Source organism: Sciurus vulgaris (assembly GCF_902686455.1).
Source record: "Sciurus vulgaris genome assembly, chromosome: 16".
NCBI lineage: Eukaryota > Metazoa > Chordata > Mammalia > Rodentia > Sciuridae > Sciurus > Sciurus vulgaris.
Genome location: NC_136477.1, coordinates 14,960,878 through 14,982,814, shown reverse-complemented (window position 1 = coordinate 14,982,814; position 21,937 = coordinate 14,960,878). Strand labels below are relative to the sequence as shown.

Sequence of the window (21,937 nt, the reverse complement as noted above, 5' to 3'; positions counted from 1 at the left end):
TTGCTAATTCCTCAATGTCTCCTTTCGGGCTGCCTTCGGGCTACAGTAGTGCATTGAGTTGTAACAGACTGTATGACTTGTATAGCTGATGATTTTTTTTTTTTTACAGTACTGGGGATTGAACCCAGGGCCTTGTGCTTGTGAGGCAAGCACTCTACCAACTGAGTTATATCCCCAGTCCTGATGATGTTGACTAAAGGTTTGATGAGTCTGGATCTGTGGTTTGTTCTGAAGCACAATCCCTCATGTTCCTGCTTAAACCTTTGCTCTGTAGACCAACCCCTGCCGCCCTCCACAGCCCTCTGCAAATCCAGCTTCTCTGAGAGTCTGGGCTCACACAACATGGGTCTCCTCTGATTCTTCCAAAGGACAGACATGCCTTCTCGTCATGGCAGCTTTGCACATGCTGTTCCTTCCCAGGAAGAGAGATTGCAGCGAGGCAGGTGGAACTGACAGGTCCTCAGCTGAGAAGCCTCTCTTGTTTTCTTCTTCCTTTTTTTTTTTTTTTTTTTGGTGGTGCTAAGGATTGAACCCAGAGCCTCGTACATTGTAGGCAAGTGCTGTACCATAACTGAACTGTACCCTCAACCCCCGTTTCTGAAGAATAGAACTTTAAATCCATGTTGTAAAATATCACCATTGCCATCTGGTGGCTGCTTCCTCTAACTGAAGCTTCAATTAAGTTCGATGGGGAGCCAGTAGGGTGGCATGCCTGTATTCCCAGCTGCTCCAGAGGCTGAGGTAGGAGGACCACTTGAGCCTGGAAATTGGAGACCAGCCTACCTTGTCAAAAGAAAACAAAACAGAACTTGTCTCCAACAAAACAAAATAACAAAACTTGGGATTCAGCTTCCTACAGGTGTCCTCCTCACCCCATCAGCCCAGTGATGCTTGAACTTTAAGGATCATATGAATTCCCTGGAGGATGTTATTGTGATTCAGTGATCTGAGATGGAGTCTGAGCCTTCTTTCCTAACAGACTCCCCAAGATGATACTTCTGGGTCAGTATCAGGCTTTGCTTTTTCTATAGAAAAGGAATTGGCAAACTTCTTTGGTAAATGGCCAGCTAGTAAATATTTTAGACTTCATGTGCTGTAGAGTCTCTGTGGAGATTACTCAGTGTCACACTGGAAACATGAAAGGAGTCATAGATGACATGTAAATGAGTGGCTGTGGTTGTGTTGGGGTAAAACTTTATTTATAGGCATAAGAATTAGAATTTAACATAATTTTAGTCTGTCAAGGAATATTCTTTTAATTTTTCTCACCATGAAAAAGTGTAAAAAATCATGCTTAGCCTGATATAGAAAAAAACAAACAAACAAACAAAAAAAAAACCAGATTGTACACTGGATCTGCCTTGTGGGCTGTAGCCTATAGGCCCTGCTCTATATTGAATGCTAGACGAGCTCATGTCCTTGTCAAGATCCAGGCTCTTGGCTGGGTCCTCTGAATCTCAGCTGCCACTATTCAGCAGCTTTACTTTTCAAACCTCACTTTCTCCATCTGTATGAAAAGTGGTTATTTTTAACCCTTTCTGTAGGAATGCTGTTTGAAATGTAATGAAATGGTGCATACAAAGGGCTTAGTCCTGTGCAGCTAGTAAATCTCAGTGATCAGCATCTTTATGGTCATCACACTGATACCCAGAAAATGAATTCATGCAATTTAAATCCTTTATCTTTTCTCCAGCTATAGCCCAGAGTCCTTTAACTAGCACACACAGTTGATCATGAATTTAAGAAGATGTATATAGACATGTATATAGACGTGGTCTTTGCAGGACAACATCCCTTCTCAAACTAACTGCATTATTTTCTAGAGATGCTATAACAATGTACCACAAACTAGGTGGCTTAAACCACAGAAATTTATTGTCTTACAGTTCTGAAGTCCAAGGTCAAGGTGTGGGCAGAGTACTGTAAGACAGAATCTGTTCCATTCCTCTCTGACAACTTCTGGTGGTTTGGTGGCATTTTCTGGCATAACTTTGTGTCTAGAAGCATCACCCCAATTTCTTTACATGGTATTCTCCCTGCATGCGTACCTGTGTCTAAATTCTCTCCCCGCTTTTTTTGTGCTGAGGACTGAACCTGGGTCCTCACACATGCCACACACCTACCTGCTCTACCTACCACTCAGCTAGATCTTCAGCTCCAAATTTTCCTTTTAAGTAAGGATGCTGGATTTTACCTGATTATCTCTGTAAGGGCTTCATCTCCAAATAAGATAACATTCTAAGGCACTTGTGATTAGGACTTCAACATAGCTTTTTGGGGTCTACAATTCAACCCATATTACTAACTTTCCAAACTTTCCAGGCCACCTGATCTTGCTGTCATTCATACCTGTAGAAACCCTGGGTTCAGCCTCAGGTGAAGGATGTCACTGGAAATTCATAGGGTTTGGAGCTAGAACAGAGCTCATCCCCCAAACTCTGGTCCTTATGCTTCCCAAACCAAAGCCATTTGGAGATTTTGTAAAAAGGGCAAATTCCAGGGCTTGATGTCAGACCTTCTGAATCAATATCTCCATGAGCCAAGTGCCAACATCTTTAATAACCCAAGAGGGGGACATGGAAGTCTGTTGATGGCATCATTTCTCATCCGAAGTCAGTCTTTTTGAAAAAATATTATTTTACATGTTGATAGACTTTTACTTTATTTATTTATTTATATGTGGTGCTGAGAATTGAACCCTGTGCCTCACACATGCTAGGCAAGTGCTCTACCACTGAGCCACAACCCCAGCCCTCAAAGTCATTGTCATAAGTGGAATTCTCAGGGTCACCCAAGCAGAGCCAAGGCTGGTGGCTGCCACACTCAAAAGCTGTGTTCAAAATCTTTTCTCAACACTGAGGAAGTACAGTGATGTAACTAGCTAATACATGGACTGCCTTTGTCCATGTTAACATGACTGTAGCTATCTCTTTTGTTCAACTAGTGTTATTTACATAGTGATTCTCCTGAAGATTAAACTCGGGCTACTCTGAAGTCTTCCCTGCATCTCTTATAGAGAAAATGAATGCTTCCCCTTTGGGTTCCCACCAGCACTTCATTCATCTCTTTATGACACATTCACCACATCATATCATAAGGATTTATTTAGGTGACTGTTCCCTGCCAGACTCAGAACTCCTCGAGGCCAGGATTGGGATGCCTAGCACCCAACAGTGGTCCCAGAACACAATGGTCACCCAACACCTAAGACCAGGAGGAGGCTGCTTTGCCAACAAGCTTCCTCAGGGCTTCCTTCATGTCCTTGTTTCTTAGGCTGTAGATAAAAGGGTTCAGCATAGGAATGACCACCCCACACATCAGTGCAGCTGCCTTGTCTTTCTGGGAGGAGGTGGGGGATGTGGGCTGTAAGTACACAGCAAAGATGGTCCCATAGAACAGTGACACCACGGTGAGGTGCGAGCCACAAGTTGAGAAGGCTTTCCACTTGCCCTGTGCAGAAGGGATCCTAAAGACTGCTTGGAAAATGCAGATGTACGAGAGGAGGATGCAGGACAGTGGACCGATGCCCATGACGATGCCAAAAGCAAAGACCACCAGCTCATTGGAGTATGTGTCCGAACAGGAGAGCTTCAGCAGGGGCTTGAGGTCGCAGAAGAAGTGGGGGATTTTGGAGCTGGCACAGAAGGTCAGTTGAGCCATGAGGCAGGTGTGTACCAGGGACTGGAGGTTGGTGACCACCCATGGCCCCCCCACCAATAGCCCACAGACACGGGGTCTCATGAGAACTGAGTAGCGCAGAGGGTAGACTATGGCTACAAACCGGTCAATAGCCATGACGGCTAGGAGGAAGCTGTCCATGGTCCCGAAGAGATGGAAGGCATACATCTGGGCAAGGCAGCCTGCGAAAGGGATGACTCTGCTCTGGGTCTGGATGTTCACCAGTGACTTAGGGACAGTGGTGGAAGAGAGGAAGATGTCAACCCAGGACAGGATGGAGAGGAAGAAGTACATGGGGGTGTGGAGGTGGGAGTCTGTGATGATGGCCAGGATGATGAGCAGGTTCCCCAGCACAGTGACCAGGTACATGGAGAGGAAAAGCCCAAAAAGGAGATTCTGATGCTCTGGCTTTTCTGAGAGTCCCAGAAGGAGGAATTCTGAGACTGTTGTTTGGTTTTCTGGTTCCATGAGCATCCTCTGTCTCCTGGAAAAAGGGGAGGGAAGCAATATAAAACTGGGAGTCAGATGGGCACCCAGTCCCAGGTTCCCACTGAGACTAAGAGGGTTCTGTGAAAATACACACAATCATCACCATAGATTCCTTTGTGTTAGCCTCTTCAAGCTATCTTCACTGGGTTTCTCTTTTCCTGAGCTATTCATGCCTGAGATAGTTGGTGTCTCAGAGATTAGGTCAGTTGTGTGTAGTCAATTTAGATGTCCAAGTTGAGTCACCTTTTGCTATTGTTTGGATAAGTGTCCCCTAAAGGCTCATGTGCTAATGACTTAGTCACTACCCTGTGGCACTGTTGGGTGGGCCTTAAGAGGTGGGACCTACTGAGAGAAAGTTAGGTCATTAGAGCATGTCCTTGAAGGAGACTGTGGGACCCCAGCCCCTTCCTCTCTCTTTCTCTCTCTTTGATTTCTGACTGCCATGAGGTGAACAGGCCTCGTCTGCCATGTGCTGACCATGATGTACCTGCTATCACAGGTCCAAAAGAACAGGGCCAAATGACCATGGACTAAAACCTTTAAAAAGGTGAGCCAAAATAACCTTTTCCTGCTTGTAAGTTCATTATTTCAGGTATTTTTGTCACAGTGATGGAAAGCTGATTGACATAACTTTGTTTTTAGTAGAGCAAAGTTTCACAGAAAACAAAGCAGAATCAGTCTAAACCCAAAGCTTATACAGTAAAGGGGACCTGGTCATGTTCTTCTTTTCCTCTTTATTATCTCTTCCTCTTTCTTCTTTCTTTCCTTCCCTTTCATTCTTTCACCATTAAGATACAATTTGAACATCAGTTTTGTGTTAAGAATAAACTAATGGATAAAGAATTGTGCTATACAGTTGGGGTTGGGTGTGTACTCATTGGTAGAGTACTTGCCTAATGTGTGAGGCCCTGGGTTCCCTCCCCAGCACTGCAAAGAAGAAAACTGTGGAATACTGTTCAGCCCTGAGAGGGAAGGGAAGCCTGTAATTTGCCACAATGTGGACGAATCTGGAGAACACTATGCTAAATGAAATAAGTCTGATACAGAAAGACAGGAACACATATGATCTCGCTTATATGTAGAATCTCAAAGCATCAAATTCATAGAAGCAGATAGTGGAAGTGTGGTGAGCAGAGGCTGTTGGGGTGGGGATTGGGGAGTGTTGGTCAAAGGGTGTAAAAATTTAAGTTGGACAGAAGGAATAAGTCGAAGGGATTTGTCGTAAAACATGATGACTACAGTTAGTAATGATATATTGTATTCTTGAAAATTATAGATTTAAAGAGTAGATTTACCTGGTTCAATCAAGGTCTTGGCACCAAAAAAAAAAAAAAAAAAAGATTTAAAGTGTTCTCATCACACAAAGTATGTGATGTTATGCATTTGCTCATTAGCTTGACTTAGCAATTCTTCAGTGCTTGTAATTCTACATCATATACACTATAAATATATACAATATTTGTCAATTAAAATAATTTAAAAATTGCTATTAGGTGTAGTTCAGTGGTAGAGTACTTGCCTGGCATGTTTGATCCCAGTACTGTGAAAATTACTGTTGTATTAGACATACTATTTAATTAAATGATACAATTGCAGTAGCGACTACAACCAGCGTAATCAGTCTTGGAGTTATTTAAAATGACTTGATTCAATGGATAAAAGCAGAAATGCTTGAGTGAGCTGGAAGTAGTTTTCTAGCTATGGGTGTTCAGCATGTTGGGGTAATAATCATTAGATTTTCAGGGGGAAACAGAGACCATTGATGAATGCAGAAAGTTAGCTGGATAGGCAGAGATTTTAAGGAGAACTTTCATAGTTAAAATCAAAACCCAATCCCCGCCCCAAAAGATCTGGAGCCTTAAATATCCTGGCATTTTGGAAACATATTTCACCATGAACAATATCCTTATTTGTAGGATAAGTCATTAAAATTTTTTCATGTTCTAGACTAACTGTTATTGCCAGTTGAAATAGTTTTACACCATCAGTAAAAAGTACATTGTTTCTGTGAAGTCCAATGGCTGTTAAGAAGCTTGTTCAAAATAAAAAATCTGGGGCACAGTCAGGCCTATTCAAATGTAAACTGTTTCTGTAAACGCAACCAAATTGTGCTCAGATGCCCATTTGATGAGAAGGGAAGCAAGCTGTGTGCTTCCTCCTGCTGTTACTGTGATGACAGAAAAGTGAGTTTATAAAGTAACATTCTGTTATGAACTCATATGAAAATAGTGATTTAAATGATACAGAGTTGAGAGCAAGATTTAAAGAATTGTAGAGGAAGGGGCCTGAGGAGGAGGGAGGGACAGGAAAGAGGAGTAACTGCAATTTACCAAATTATGCTATGCACATATATGAATTCTACTTTTATGTGTATGAAGTACCAATTACAAAACTATAAATAAATAGAAGGAAGACCAGTAGAGTTGAGGAAAGGGAAGAGGGGATAAAAGAGAAAGTACTCGGGGGCTGGGGTTGTGGCTCAGTGGTAGAGTGGGGTTTGATCCTCAGCACCTCTTAAAAATAAAGGCCTTGTGTCCATCCACAACTAAAAAAAGAATTAAAAAAAGATAAGGTACTGGAGTCTAAAGTGGAGCAAATTATATCCCATGCATGTATGATGATGTCAAAACAAATCCCACTATTATGTATACCTACAATGCACTAACACAAACATAAAAGAAATGTAAACACTTAGAGATTTTTTTTTTGGCTAATTAGAGCCAAAACTCTATTTGGAGTTGCATTATCTAGATCATGTTTTCATTAGCTTGTTTTTTTTTAATCTCTTTTAAAAGTTTATTTGTTTTGGGCTAGGGAGATAGCTCAGTTGGTAGAGTGCTTGCCTTGCAAGGACAAGGCCCTGGGTTCAATCCCCAGCACCACCACCAAAAAAAAAAAAAAAAAAGGTGTATTTGTTTTTTATTTTTACAGAGGGAGATTCTGATAATATTGTCCTTCACCTGTTTTACATGGCTGATGGGTCTGAACTTGGTCTTATTTGCCCATCTATTTAGAATTTGGGAGCTCATCCTGGGCCACTGTACTCTGTTGAGTTGGAGGTGTGTGTTGAACTCTTCTCTGTTTTGTCTCAATTTGGGACTTAGAAGAGGCTTCATGTCAGAGCCCACAGAAGTAGGTGTTTTATTGCAGCCACATGAGACCACCAAAGGCTGGCCATATTTGTCTTTTCAAATATGTCTTTTCTTTTCCCATCTCCCAGAGGGCATATTTTTTCTTCATTTCCTTTAAAGAACATCGATGAAGAATGTGTTAAGTGCCAGGCATTATCCATTTTTCTTATGATAAGTAGATGATATGGAACGGAAAATTCACCATGGCATGACTTACCAAGTCCTTATAAATCTTAAATATTGTCTCTTTCTGCCAGAGAGGATATTCTTTTGCTCAATTTACTTCTTACCTGGTTAGGGGCACATTTTAAAAAACCAATTCCCAACAAGAATACATCAGAGAAATTTAATGAAATACTTATATCACGTTGAAGCTAGATTATTTATGAGTAGCTCTTAGAACAATAGTGAGAATATTGGGGTTGAGATAACTGGTGGGACATCTAGCTTGCAGGTCATCTGAACTTAGATTTTCCTTCACATTCTCTTGTTCCATTGCCATGACTGTGGCCAAATTTTATGAGATGTGGCATTTTAGAGCTAAACTCTATTCTGTCAACATATGCTGGGGAAAAATAATAAATTACAAAAACTGTAAATTCTTATCCCTCTGCCTTCCAAGAAACAAGTCTCCAGAAAAATCTAAGGGTTGCTGAAGTGATTAGAATGTAAATGAGAACATAGTATACCAGTAGGTCTGTAAAGGAAAGGATCTAGGTGACTGGCATTGATGGTGCACACCTATGGTCCCAGCTGCTTGAAAGACTGAGGTGGGAAGATCACGTGAGCCCAGGAGTGAGGCTGGTCTAGGCAACAAGAAGACCCTGTCTTAAAAAACAAAACAACACATAAGGGACACAGTTGAACCCAAGGTGTCACAGAGAGATTAAAACAACTGCTATGTGGAGCATGACCCTCAGAGGGTGTTAAAGGCAGGTTTTAAACAAAGATTAGCATCAAAATCTCCAATCCCAAGAGAACTCCAGCGATGCCCTATATCACTTTTCAAGGTTTGTCAGTTGAGGTTGAGGTTTGTAATGCAACCCATAGGTTTTCCTGGGTTGCACATCACACTCTGAATCCTTTCTGGAACACACTTGCAGCATGCATCAGGGTCAGCTTGAGGGCTTGTTAAATCACAGAGAACTGGGCCCAAACTACAGGATGTCTGGAGTGGGGCTCAAGAATCAGGGCCTTTAGAAAGTCCCCAGAAGATGCTGGTGCTGTTGGCCCAGAGAGCACTCTTAGAGAACTGTTGCATTGGAGAAATCTGTTTTTCAGTGTGTCTCCCATTTGTGCAGGTTCCCCCAACTGCAGACCCTACATACTTCCTCCCACATGTCCAGACAGAGGCTCTGCCTGCTGTTCCCTTTGTCCACTGAGAGAGTCTAGAATCAATCTCAGATCTCTCTCTCAGCATCTAGGAAGGAAACAAATTCTCCTCTAGCCCCTTCCAGCTCCATATTCTCTTCCCTCATTTGCTTACCAGGATGGCATCAGCAAAGGCCATCTCAGCCACCTTCCTTAATCCTAGCTGACAGAAGCAGCTTAGGTCAGTGCAAAGCCCCCAGGAAGGACATGGGAGGCAACTTGCTGTGATGCGGGGGTGGGAGGAATGATATGGCCACAGGAGGAACTGATATGTATCCCCCACCCCCTGCAGCCTGGGGCAGGTGAGTGGGAGGCCAGGGGTGCAGCAGGATATTTATAATTTGGGGACTCTCAGGGACTCCATCCCCATGGCTCCTTGTTAAGGAAGAGGATGCTAATTATTTTGTTTTTATTCTTGACACATGTCACCTTTCTCTGGGGGAAGATATGTGCTTTGGGATTATGGAGCAGGTGAGGATAGGGAGCTCCTAGGGGTTCCCTCTCACTGGGGCACCTCCCTCATTGCCCCCTCTCAGTCCAGACAGAGTCTCATGGAAGTTCCCAAGCAGGGTGGTCCTGGGTGTTCAGGACCTCAGTAGGGCATTTGAATGCCTGAATCCAGCTTATCATCCATCATGATGAAAACTTCACAGGGAAAGGAGATTTTTACCATGTGGTTAATCAAGGAAAGCTCCTGCGAAGTAATAAGCAATCAATAGACAATGAATGAGCTTATCCAACATTTCTTGATTACCTGCTGTAAGTTGGTGCTATGCTTGGGATTGAGATTTCAAACCATGTCCATGTTGAAAATGCCTTCCTATCAGCTGAGGTCCTCTGTGTCAGCCTCCTGTGGTCCTTGCAGATTAGGGAGTCCTTCCTGTACCCTTGCTCCACACTGTTGGCATGCCTTTGTGCTTTGTTCTTTGGGAGTGCTGCATTTCTGTCTCCCTGGGGAGCCTTCCTGTCTCCTGGAATCCTTTCATTTTTACCTTATCCCCCACTGGCCTTTGATTTCTTTAAAACCATTAACTTTTAAGGTGGGCACTGCAGTGCACACCTGTCATTCCAGCTACTCAGGAGCGTGAGGCAGGAGAAGCATGAATTTGAGACCAGCCTGTACAACGTAGTGAGACTGTGTCTGGGAAAAAAGTTAACTTTTTGACTTTGAACCCAGGGTCTCACACATGATAGGTAAGTGGTCTATCACTGACCTACAGCCCCAGTTATTTTTATTTTGAGACAAGGTCTCATTAAGTTGCTCAGGCTGGTCTGGAACTTGTTGACTCCTGCCTCAATTCCCCAAGTAGCTGGGATAACAGGTATGTGCATTTATGCCCAGGTAAAAATTAACCTTTTAAATGTACAATTCTAACTTTTGGTTGAGAAAGTTGCTGTGCAATGAAATAATGAAATGCCTCCGCCAACACAGACTCTGCTTTCATGAATAACCCCTATTATTATTTCGTGAGTAGCCTTCTACTCTTTACACACACACACACACACACACACACACAGTCTTTCCCCCCCCCCCCCCCCAAAGTGGCATACTATAATATTATTCTTCTTCTTACATTTCATTTATCAAATAATTTATTTTGGTGATATTTTCACATCCTTAATTTTGTTTACAGCTCCTTATTTTTCATTAAACATGTGGCACCATAATTGATGAGCCTATTTTCTATGGATGGATGTTTCCAGCCTTTGCCAAAATGAATACTTTGTACACCCACAGTCTTATTTCACACCCATGAGATCATCTATAGCATGAACGAGTCATTCAGCACCAGTGATTTATAGTTAGAATCTTCCCTTTTGTTCTCCAGTACTGTAGCGTTGCCACTTCCAGAATGTAATGCAGTCATCACTTGCTATCCATGATGCATGGCTTCTGGGGAACCCCACAGATAACCACATCAGCAGGTACTTAAATCCTTAGTGTAAAATGTAGTATTTGTATAGAACACACGAACATCTCCCAGACTTTAAATCAACTCTGGATACCCATAACACTTAGCACAATGTGAATGCTATGTAAATAGTTGTTATTGTCTTGTTTAGGAAATAATGAATGAAAAAAGTCTGTATGTGTTTAGTTCAGATGCAATTTTTTTTTCCCTGAATATTTTTGATCTGAAGTTGGTTGAGTCCCAACTACATCTGCACAATATCATTTGTGTATTACGTGGGGTCTCTGAATTCCTGGGGATTCAGGGCTTCTGCTGTGGCAGGGACCATGTGAAACTGACAGTCTTGGGTTGAAAGCAGGCTCCCAAAGCACCTGGGTGCAGGTGCTTTGTTTGGTGGTTGATCCCAGTACTGGGGGAAGTAAAGCAAAGGCAGCAAATTAACAAAAATTTTTCCCCTGTGTGCAAGAATGCTCTGTGCTGTTGGGGACCCTCTGGAGTATCATGTAGAAACCACCTTCAGAGTTATCCCACTGAGGGGAGAGGTGCTTGGGTATTTGCCACTGACTCCCCTGCCTCTTTTGTGGAGGATGACCTTCAGGGGTGTCAACTCCCCAGTTGTCTGGGGTACTGTGTCAGTCAGCTTTTGGTGCTGTAACAAATGCCTGACATAAATCCACTTAAAAGGAGGACAGGCTTGTTTTGGCTCACAGTTTCAGATATTTCAGTCCATGGTCACTTGGCCCTGTTGCTTTGGGCCTGTGGTGGCACAGTACAACTGGATGGGAGCATGACAGAGAGGGCTGCTTGCTTCAGAGCCTCTGGGAAGGAAAGAGAGCCCTGTGAATATGTGCATATTGAAAATGCTTAAAATGTGCCAGACGGAGCTGGGCATGGTGGCACATGCCTGTCATCCCAGTTGCTCAGGAGTTTGTGGCAGGAAGATTGCAAGTTTGAGGCTGCCCATGAAACTTAGTGAGACCCTGTCTGAAAATTAAAAGGGCTGGGGATGTAACTCAGTGGCTAGCATGGGTGAGGCCCTGAGTTTAATTCCCAGCACTGAAAAGAGAAAAGAAAAAGCAGAAAAAAGTGCGCCTCATGTGTCTGTCCCTGCGTGTCAGTCTGGCTTCGTTCACCATATTGACTAAAAGTCAAACCATACTACAGGTTTTTGGAAGACTAGATACATACACCCTGCTAATACAACTTAATTTTTCAACAAGCCCCTTAATACTTGTAAACATCTGCTCTAGAGACCCTCCACTGACCCAGCAGCACTGGTAAATAACAGCAGTGTGACCTGGTAGCACACACGAGGTTAGTCTTGATGAGGACGTCGGTGGGGACACATGCATTCCTGTGGCCAGCTTGAGTCTCTCTGCAGCTGTTGCGCATCCACCCAAACCAGGACCAGTTCCTGCTTGTCCGGGGTTGATACTCATTTCTCTGGTAGGGATCCAAGAATGAGGAGCAACTTGAGAAATACTTCACAGCATGTTGAAGACAGCATGTTGAAGAAGAAAGTTCCCAAAGACGCTTGTGCGTGATTTTCAGCAGCAGCACACAGGCTGACTGGTGAAGAGAAGGGGAGGGGATGAGAGGGGAAATGAGCTGATCGGAGAGTCTGGAAGGTTCATTCTTATTGCCAATAAGAGGTGTCATCGACTGGGTGACCGTGGCATGCCAAGCTCGCTTCATGCATTACTTCTAAATCTCATGACTCTTCTCCAATTGGTTCTGGGGATTCAAACCAGGGCTTTGCACATGCTATGATAGCACTCTACCACTGAGCTGCATCCCCAGCCCCAAAGTGACTGTTTTTTACCTCCTCTTGGGAAACAGGAAAATGGAAGCTTAGGGAAATAGAGTGATTTGTCCAAGGGCCCATGACTGTGAAAAAGAACCAGGACGTGGACTCGAGGTCTTTCTGACTCCAACGACTGTTCTTTTCATCAGAGTCCTCTTTAAACTCAGTTTCCTCATCTATAAAGTGGGACTCGTTTTATAGATGGGCTTGTTGGAATGATCAAATAAAGAAACTATAAAGAGAAAAAGTTGCTGTGTACTAATTAGCTTGACCGTGGTCATCACTTTACAGTGTATACATATATTAAAACATCACTGCATACACCTTAAATATACACAATTCCCACTGGTGAGCCACACCTCAATGAAGCTGGGAATAAAATAAGGTAAAGCTTAAAAAGGAAAAAGTACATATACAAAGGAGGAAATCGCTGGGGCAAATGTGTACTGCAGCTGTCACAGTGTCTGTGCGTGTTCACTGTGGCATACACGACTCTGGTCATTATATCTGGGAATGGAATCCTTAGGCTTATTCAGCTGTCTTTAAACATCACCTAATCATTTCTCAAAAGCCCTCGAGATGTGTTATGATACTTTTGTCCACTTTATTCACCAGTATGTTGGTGTGCGTACTCAACCTTTAAATATGTGCAGTCATATCATAGTATTTTGTATTCCAGGCTTTTGGTTAACATTGTACCATTTATAAATGTTTCTACTTTCTTTGTTTTGAGATGGGGCTCACTGTGTTCCCAGGCTGGTCTGGAACTCTGGGCTTGCCATCCTCCTTAGGCTCCCAAGTAGGTGGAATTGTAAGTGTTCCCTGATGCACCTGGAGACTTTTCTTTTATGCTGTTTACTTTTACTTTGTTGTTCCTTTGCCTCACTTAAACCAACTCCTCCTCTCTTGAGATAATATATACATATATTTTCAGGTAATTAATATTAAAAGCATGGTGTGTCCTGGTGTTTTTGTGCAGATCTTTTTTCATATCTGAGAATGTGTTACCTATACATTCTGCTTGTTTGTTTATTTATTTGGCAGCACCTACATCGTGGAATTTTTCCAGGTAAGGAGATAGCTATCTAGCTCATTATTTTTAATAGCTGTTTAATATGAGGATACTCTGATTATTCAACCATTCCACCTTTGAGGACATGCAGGGCATTTCCAGTTTACCTTTTGTGTTTGCTACAAACAATTCACCAGTAAACATATTTTTATAGGGTGGAGTCCCAGATGTGGGATTTCAAATAGGTATTATCATATTAGCTTTCCAAAAGTGCAATAATAGTCACATTCCCACTAACACGAGGTGTACCCCTTTCAGTACATCTTTGCAAGCACTGGATTGTATATATATATATATTTTGGGGGTGAGTACTGGGGATTGAACTCAGGCACTCAACCACTGAGCCACATCCCCAGCCCTAATTTTGTATCTTATTTAGAGACTGGGTCTCACTTGAGTTGCTTAGTGCCTTGCCATTGCTGAGGCTGACTTTGAATTGTGATCCTCCTATCTCAGCCTCACTAGCCACTGTGTGGATCTTATATTTCTGATTAATTAATTAACTAATTTCTGGGTACTGGGGATTGAACCTAGGGATACTTTACCACTGAGCTCTATCCCCAGCCCTTTTAATTTTGAGACATGGCCTTGCTGAGGCTGGCCTTGAACTTGTGATCCTCCTGCCTCAGCCTCCCAAAGTGATTGAGATTACAGGTGTGCATTACCACACCTGACTGAGTCTTAGATTTAAAAAAATTTTTTTCCAATCTTATAAGTGAAAAGGAGCAAGTCACTATTACTTTTGTTTTCATTTGCCTGATGACAGTGAATTGGAACCTCTTTCCATTTGTTTATTTTATTTTAAAAAGAGCTCTTTTCTTGTGATAGCTCCTTCCATATACTATTTGGATTGTTTGTGTTTTATTTTCAGAAGCTCTTTAAATGTTATAAATTATTGATCCTTTAGTGGTTATGAATATTATCTGGCCCCAGAACTGTACAAAATATTATTATTATTATTATTTTTGTGGTACTGGGGATTGAACCAGGGCTTCACGCATGCTGGGCAAGCACTGTACCACCAAGCCACACCCCACCCCTTCCTGTAATGACATAGCAGCTACTCTACATCAGCTGTCTACTCATTCTTGGGTCAACTTTGCTCATTTATGTTTATATAAATTATAAACTCAATTATAAAGTATAAAGTTTATAAATTTGTATTTTGTTAGAGTCTCTATACATTTCCAAAAATGTTACCATACAGCTTTATGTAATAGCTTGTTATTTTAATGTCTTCCATACCTGCTGAGTTTATGTTTTTTTTTTTTTTTTTTTGTGGTGCTGGGGATTAAACCCAGGGCCTTGTGCATGCAAGGCAAGCACTCTACCAACTGAACTATGTCCCCAGCCTGTCTTTTCTTCTTTCTAATCTCATATAACTTTGTTTTTTTTTTTTTGAACAGATTATTTTCTATGTATATTAGTGTGTTGTTCTGTTTCTTTTTATCTTTTGTCTTTTTGAATTCTCCCTACTGTCTTTTGGTTTATTTTGATGTTCTTTTTAATTTTTAAAATGTGGCGATTTAGTTTCTTTGTTTTAGTTGTTCTTTGTTAACAACAAAAGCATTCATGTTCATTAGGACTGCTTTCCTCCTAGTGGCCCACCCATTTGTCACGAGACAGTTTCCTTTTCACTGTTGTTGTTTTACTAGTTCATAAAACTTAAGTTTCTCCTGCAAGGGATCACTCAGGAGACTTTTGAAGATTTGTAGAGTTCCTGTTCATTGAGTAGATATAATAGGTCAGTTGAATCATGTCAACATTTCATAGTAAGTTCTTTGTCCTAAGGGTATAGCAGCTCTGTATTTAGCATCCACTCAACAGCCATACCAGGAAATATGTATATGTATATTTCCTGGTCCTCTGGTGAACATGCAGTATTTGTCTTTTTATGCCTGATTTATTTTACTTAATATAATATCCTCCAGGCTCATCCATATTGACAGGATATTTTTTTGTAGCTGGATAGTATTCTATTTTGTGTTTATACTGCATTTTCTTCATTCATCCATTGGTTGATGGATTTAGATGGACTCAGTCTTTTATAGCCGTCTTGATTAGTCAGGTGTCCTCATGCTTGAGAACGTAGGTGCATTCTTTTTTTTTTTTTTTTTTTTTTAAGATTGTAATTACTTGATTTTATTTTACACTAGGTGGTGGGCACAAAGCAATCCTTCCTTAATAAAGTTGACAATTAGCTTCACTCAGAACATTTTTAATAATGCACATTAAAAAAAAGTATTCATCTTACAAATTGTTCTGCAATCCAAATATACAATAGCTTGGAAAACAACGTTTAGAAAACAAAAGCCAATGTAAAAAGACAGGATTAAAACAACCAGAACAGTACAGGTTTTATATGGCTCAGATTTTACAGTTTTCTTACTGCATCATCAATGTCAGAAATCTGTTCCTTCAGCTGGCTCCATTGCTCAGGATTTAAAGAAATACCTTTTCTTCCTGGTTTCATTTCACCTTCTGGATCCATCCAATATTCTCTAATATCAATTAGAACTTTCCCTTTAAAATCCCGAACACTGACGTACCTCATTTTCCCCATCTGAAACATGTTATCATCTCTGCTGCTGCTGCTCTGCTTGGAAGATGACAGAGCTCTTGAAGTTTCACCAGTCTTTTGCTTCTTACAGGTTTTTCTGGAGCAACTTGCTTTTTCCTCTTTGACTTTTTCTCAACTTCACTGTCAGAATCACTGCCCGATGAGCTTGAGGAAACAAGTTCCTTTGATTTAGGCATTTCTCCGCTTCTGCAGTCGACAGCCTTCTGCTCTCGGCTCGCGACTCGTAGGTGCATTCTTGATGAGTCTCACAGGAGACTCTAAGCCTTTTCCTTTGTCACCTACTTTTATTTTATTTGTATTATAATTATTATTGCATGTTGATTGTACACTGTAATGGGTTTCACTGTGACAATTTCATGCATGTAACATATGACGTACCTTGATCATATCCAGCACCCCTATTTCCCTCTTTACTCTCCTGCTCCCATGGCCTTCTTCCCCTTTTTTTCACTAGTACCCCTTTTGCTCTTTTCCTTTGTTCCTTCTAGAGTCCACATATGGGAAAAAAAACACAATACTTGTCTTTCTGAGTCTTATCTCCAGTACCCTCCATTTTCCTGAAAATCACATGATTTTGCTCTTCTTTGTGACTGGATAAGTCTCCATTGTGTATATACATCACATTTTCTTTATCCAGTCACCTGTTGATGAACACTGAGGCTCGTTCCATAATTTGGCTGTTAGTGTAACCTAATTTAAGATCACTGCCAGTAGGGTTAAAGAGAGTATCAATTTGAGGGACCTGGGGCTTCTTCATGGGGCCAGAGGGGAGCTGAAAACTTCAGTGTCTTTCATTGTTCCTCCTGGGAGTCTGTATCAACTAACTGCTGCTGTGGCTTGATGATCTGTGGCACTGGATTAGGACTTTAGTCTCCTTGGGGACATTGGTCAAGGATGAAAAAAAATGGACTACTTAAGGAGCAACTGGCTTCCTTTTGGGATTTTATAACCAGAATTTTTTTTGAGAATGGTTGGGGAATCTAATAACAGTGGAACTCAATTTTCAAGCAGTAACAACTCAGTTTCATAGCCACATATTTATTTGTTTGCTTGTTTATTTTTACTCTCATTAGAGTAGAATCAGAGATTATGTATGTCTTGTAAGGATGAGGAAGTCTGGGAAGGAACCATAGAGCTCCGATAGAGTATATGCCAAACCAAAAACCCAATAATTAAAAAGCATTTAATTTAGAAGCTTTAAGAATAGAAGAAAGCAATAAAATGTATTTGTTGCAGGATTCACTGACTACACTTAGTCTTTTTCTTTTTCTTTTCTTTTGGTTTTGGTGCTGGGGTGGAACTCAGGGCCTGTGTATTCTGGCATGTGCTCTGCCACTGAGCTACACCCCAGGCCCCACTATTCCTTTTTGGATGAGGCTACAAGATGTACTCAATAACATTAGTTTCATCCTAACAATAACTTACTGTGTAGTATTTTGGGAAAAGATGATTGTTGTTATCTTATCCTTGATTGGATTTATGTAGTTACAGAAATATTTGGTAGAAAATGTAACATGATCTACAAGTATTTAGGAGGGATGACTTGGGGTTTTAGAATAAAGATGCAAACCTCTGGCATTGTGGCAATACCCACAATACCAGCTACTTGGGAGACTGAGGCAGAAGGATCACAAGTTCAAGACTGGCATGGGCAATTTAGTGAGACCCTGTCTCAAAATAAAAGGGGTTGGGGATGGAGCTCAGTCATAAAGCACTTTCTTGGCATGCGTGAAGCACCTGGGCTCCATGTCCAGTAACACACACACACCAGAGATTTGAACAATCAAAATCAGGGTTCTTTTAAGGAACAGGAATAGAGTCTTGCAGAAGGCCCTCTGGTTTGGGGTTGAGGATGTGGCTCAGTGGTAGAGTACTTGACTAGCATGTATCTCTAGCCTCAGCAATGCACAAATAATAACTGAAAAAAGGCACTCATGTTTGAAATATCTCCCAAATCAGGAAGGTTTCCATGATGTCCCTCCTGTCTAAGATGATGAGTGATAGCATTTCCAGTTACATTTTCAAAGTGGGAGCCCAGTTGAATTTCCCTATTTTGTATGGAGAAGCAAGATGAACGAGTTAGACTTTTTAAAAATATAATGGATGAAGTCTGAACTTTGAATAATCATGAATGGAGATTCAGAAAACTCTACTTCCAGGTTAATTAATAATGATGTCACTATTAATCGAGTACCATGTGCCAGGCATTGTCCTAAGACATTATAGGTGTTAACTATTCCATGTAATCCTTACAACAACCCTACAGGTAGGCATCACTATCCCTGCTTTAGATATGGCAAAACAAATTGCAGAGAAGTGTCCTTCTTGCTTAATACTTCATGTCTGGGAAGTGACAGAGCTGGAGTTTGAACCATGGTCTAAATTTAAATTTTGTGCTTTCTGCCCTCTGTGGATTAGCATTAATATAGGTTTTCCTGGGAGGTAATAAATAGTAGTGATGGATTCTATTTATTAGGTACATACTGTGCCTCAGGCATTTTACCTACAGGATCTCTGCAAGGCAGGTAGTTATTCCATTTTACTGGTGAAGTAGCTGAAGCTCAGGCTGGTCACAAGACACTTCCCCAGCTCACTCATGGAGTGACATCTCCAGGAGTTTCAAGCTGGTGAACATGGCTCTTTATTGATTAGAACTTGCTCCATGAGGTGAGAGTGAGTTCCCAACTAGTCCCCTTTGTTCCTGTCTCACTGTTCCATTTAGAGGAACCACTGAGTGTGGCTTGGGGATGATAGAACCCCACTTCCCAGGGAATGGGATGTTGAACAGATTTCATTCCTATTTGGATATTTGGGCTTTGCAGGTAATTAGGACAATGTCATAAACAGAGGTGGAAATGTTCAGACAGTGGTTCCTCACCTTGGATGTACACTTAACAACTGGGAACTTTTTAAAATATGTTACCTGGGATTTACTTCAGGCTTTTTGAATGAGAATGTTTGGGCTCAGGGCTATGATTCAGATGTTTTTATAGCCAGGGTCAAGATTCAGTGATGAGTTCCTTGCCTATTGTGGTCTGAGAATTCCTACATGTATACAAATATTTGACAGGAGTTATTGAGGCTCAGCTCCCCTGTTCCTTTATGTTAGGCTTCATGAACAAAAGGAAGGTGGGATAAAACATAGTACTGTAGCTTTACAATGCCTAGTAACTATTAGGCTAGCAGCTGCCTCCATGGTAGGTCACCTTCCAGATGTGGAAAGTCAAGCTCTTTCCCAACATCTACAATGCTGTGTCCCACCCTGCCACTGGTCTCAGGCCCCTCCCTCTTCATTGTCTTAGCTTCTGACTCACACTGGCTCGGAGGCTTGCTGTGACATCTTTGTCTCAGTCCTGGATGTGAAGCCTGTTTGATCCCAAAGCCCCCTTTAAGAAGCCACATGTGGGAAAAGCACCAAGCCTAGATGAGCTGTCTTGTGTCACTTGCCACCTTGTGACCTTGGGTGGGAATGCTTATCTCATGAAGCTTCCATCTCTTCTCTGAAGACAGATAATGACACCTTTTGTGCAGGGTCATTGTGAACACGAAGTTCAAAGAAAGTTACATGTGAAGAGACTAGTACAGTGGGCACACATCCAAGGGTCAGAGTTGATGTCACTTTCATTTTTGGAAAATGTGTTTGCCTATTTCTTCTTCTGATTCTCTGTCCTGAGCACCCTGATCAGCAACCTGGAGTAAAAACCAAAGGGAAATGATTTGCTCACAACTCCAGGAGGCTGTGAAAATACTCTTAGAGAAAATTGAAAAATTCTAGCTCAGAGGTTGGGCAATGTTTTTCTGGAAAGGACCAGATAATAAATATTTCCAGCTTTGTGAGCCACATGGTCTTTGTCCTCTCTGTTTTTGTAGTTCAGAAGCAGCCATAGACAGTAAATGACAGTCACAGCTGAGCCAATGAAACTTCATAAAACAGGCAGCATGCAGGATTGGAACCCTGCATCTAGGTCAGCATCCCCTTAAACAAGGAATGTTTTCTGTGATACCCATGACAGATGGAGAGACTTGGTCAATACAGAACTCCTTCTTTCCTCTAAAATTGCAAACATGATGTAGGAGACCAGGATATGCCACCCCAAATAAGACCAGATGATTTCACCTCCAAATATGCCTCTTTAGTGTAAGGATTGTTTCAAGCTGATTATTCTGAGAAACCTCAGACCTCAGAGAAGCTCTGAAAACAGGGGAGAGGTTTTCACTATGAAGTACAAATTTATGTATGAAGGAAATCGCCCTTTGTAAGGGTTCTCTCTCTGTACCAGGGAGAGAAGGTCAGCTCTGTCACTAGAGAGTCTTATCAGTGGAAAGTGCACTGACTTAACCCCACAATGAATTGTACCTTTGTTCATCTCTGTTTTTCCTGGGCATCTCCCCATCATTGGGCACTCCAACACCCTTCAACCTTTGTTTCAGCAGGTGATGGTATCTAAGCCTGAATTCAAAGCCACCTCTTTGACGAGTACTCATTCCCTGGGTATCTTCCAGGTATACATGAGCATTTATGTCATTAAACTTGTTTGTTTTCCTCGAGGTAGGGTCTCACTGTGTTGCCCAGGTTGTCCTCAAAACTCTTAGGCTCAAGGAAGCCTTCTGCCTCAGCCTCCTGAGTATCCTCCAGCTGGGATTACAGGCACAAGCACCATGCTTGGCTTAATCTGTCTTTTGTTGCAGGGTCTGTCTCAGTCAAGCAATATGAAGGGCGGAGAGAAAATTTATTCTCCTCCCCCACAGTGAACACACACGCACACAGATGCACACATGCAAATACACATCACCTTTCCCTGCAAGAACAAGTAACAAAACACAATTTCTCCCCAAATTTTAAAAATGGAAACACAAACTTAGCAGTTAGAGTCAGTAATATATGACCTGTCTACCCTGACTTCACCTCTGGTTTTCAGGGACAGATCCTGCACAGATATGTGGATTTTTATCTCAAAACTTGTGTCTTTCTGCTTGAGGAAATGAATCAGAGGTCTAATTGTGCTTAGTCTATGACTGAGAAGAATTAGATATACCAAGAGAAATAAAACCCGCAGGGGTAACCCTAAACCAGTGAGGGATGCCCAAGGATCCCGTGCCTTTTGCTGTTTCAGGTGAAACTGGCTAAGATCTGCACACAGCAGATAGAAATCCCTTAAATAACAAAGTGCTCAAGTTGCTTTCCAGGAAAAGCCTCCCAAGTCCACTTGAGGACAGCTGGAATCTTGCTTTCAAGAATGGACACGTGCTGGGCGCCGGTGGTGCACGCCTGTAATCCCTGCGGTTTAGGAGGCTGAGGCAGGAGGATCAGGAGTTCAATGCCAGTTTCGGCAAAAGCGAGACGCTAAGCAACTCACTGAGACCCTGTCTCTAAATAAAATACAAAAATAGAGCTGAGGATGTGGCTCAATGGTGGAATGTCCCCGAGTTCAATCCCTGGTGACAGCCCCGCCACCACCAAAAAAAGAAAAAAAAAAAAAAAAAAAAAAAAAAAAGGCACGTGCAGCTGGGACTATAGCTCTGTGGAAGAGTGCTTGCCAAGCATGCGCAAGGCCCTGGTTCCATCCCCAGCATGGGGAGCGATGTTGGTGGTGGGGCAAGGGCTTGCACAGAAACCTGTCGTCCTGGGTGTGAATTTTTGACTTCAGGAGCTCAAAACCCCCATTCGATAACCTGATAATTTCCTCAACTCCAGCCCCTCTCGCCGTGCTATCAACAAAAAGCGTCTCCCCTCTCCCTTCCTATAGATCCCCCACTACCAACCAGCTGGCGACATGGGTTTGAGTGTGATCTCCTGTTTTCTTAGCGGGTGGGCCCTCAATGAAAGGACTTTTTCTGTATGCAAAAACCTGGTGCCAGAGTAGGGACTTCTCTGCTTGGGGAGTGAGCCCTTGCTCT

The 21,937-nt window shown here is 42.0% G+C and overlaps 1 protein-coding gene and 1 pseudogene across 2 annotated transcripts; both read right to left on the bottom strand.

Annotated features, from left to right (window-relative positions):
- Window positions 1-1,429: 1,429 nt before the first annotated feature.
- On the bottom strand, window positions 1,430-4,587 carry OR1I1 (olfactory receptor family 1 subfamily I member 1). Its single transcript, XM_079114096.1, has one exon. It carries the CDS (start codon window positions 4,150-4,152, stop codon window positions 3,205-3,207), a length of 948 nt encoding a protein of 315 aa, XP_078970222.1. The 5' UTR covers window positions 4,153-4,587; the 3' UTR covers window positions 1,430-3,204.
- Window positions 4,588-15,584: 10,997 nt separating this feature from the next.
- LOC306645931 (activated RNA polymerase II transcriptional coactivator p15-like) lies at window positions 15,585-16,255 on the bottom strand (annotated as a pseudogene). Its single transcript has one exon. The product of its transcript is annotated as an activated RNA polymerase II transcriptional coactivator p15-like (transcript).
- Between the last annotated feature and the right edge of the window lie 5,682 nt (window positions 16,256-21,937).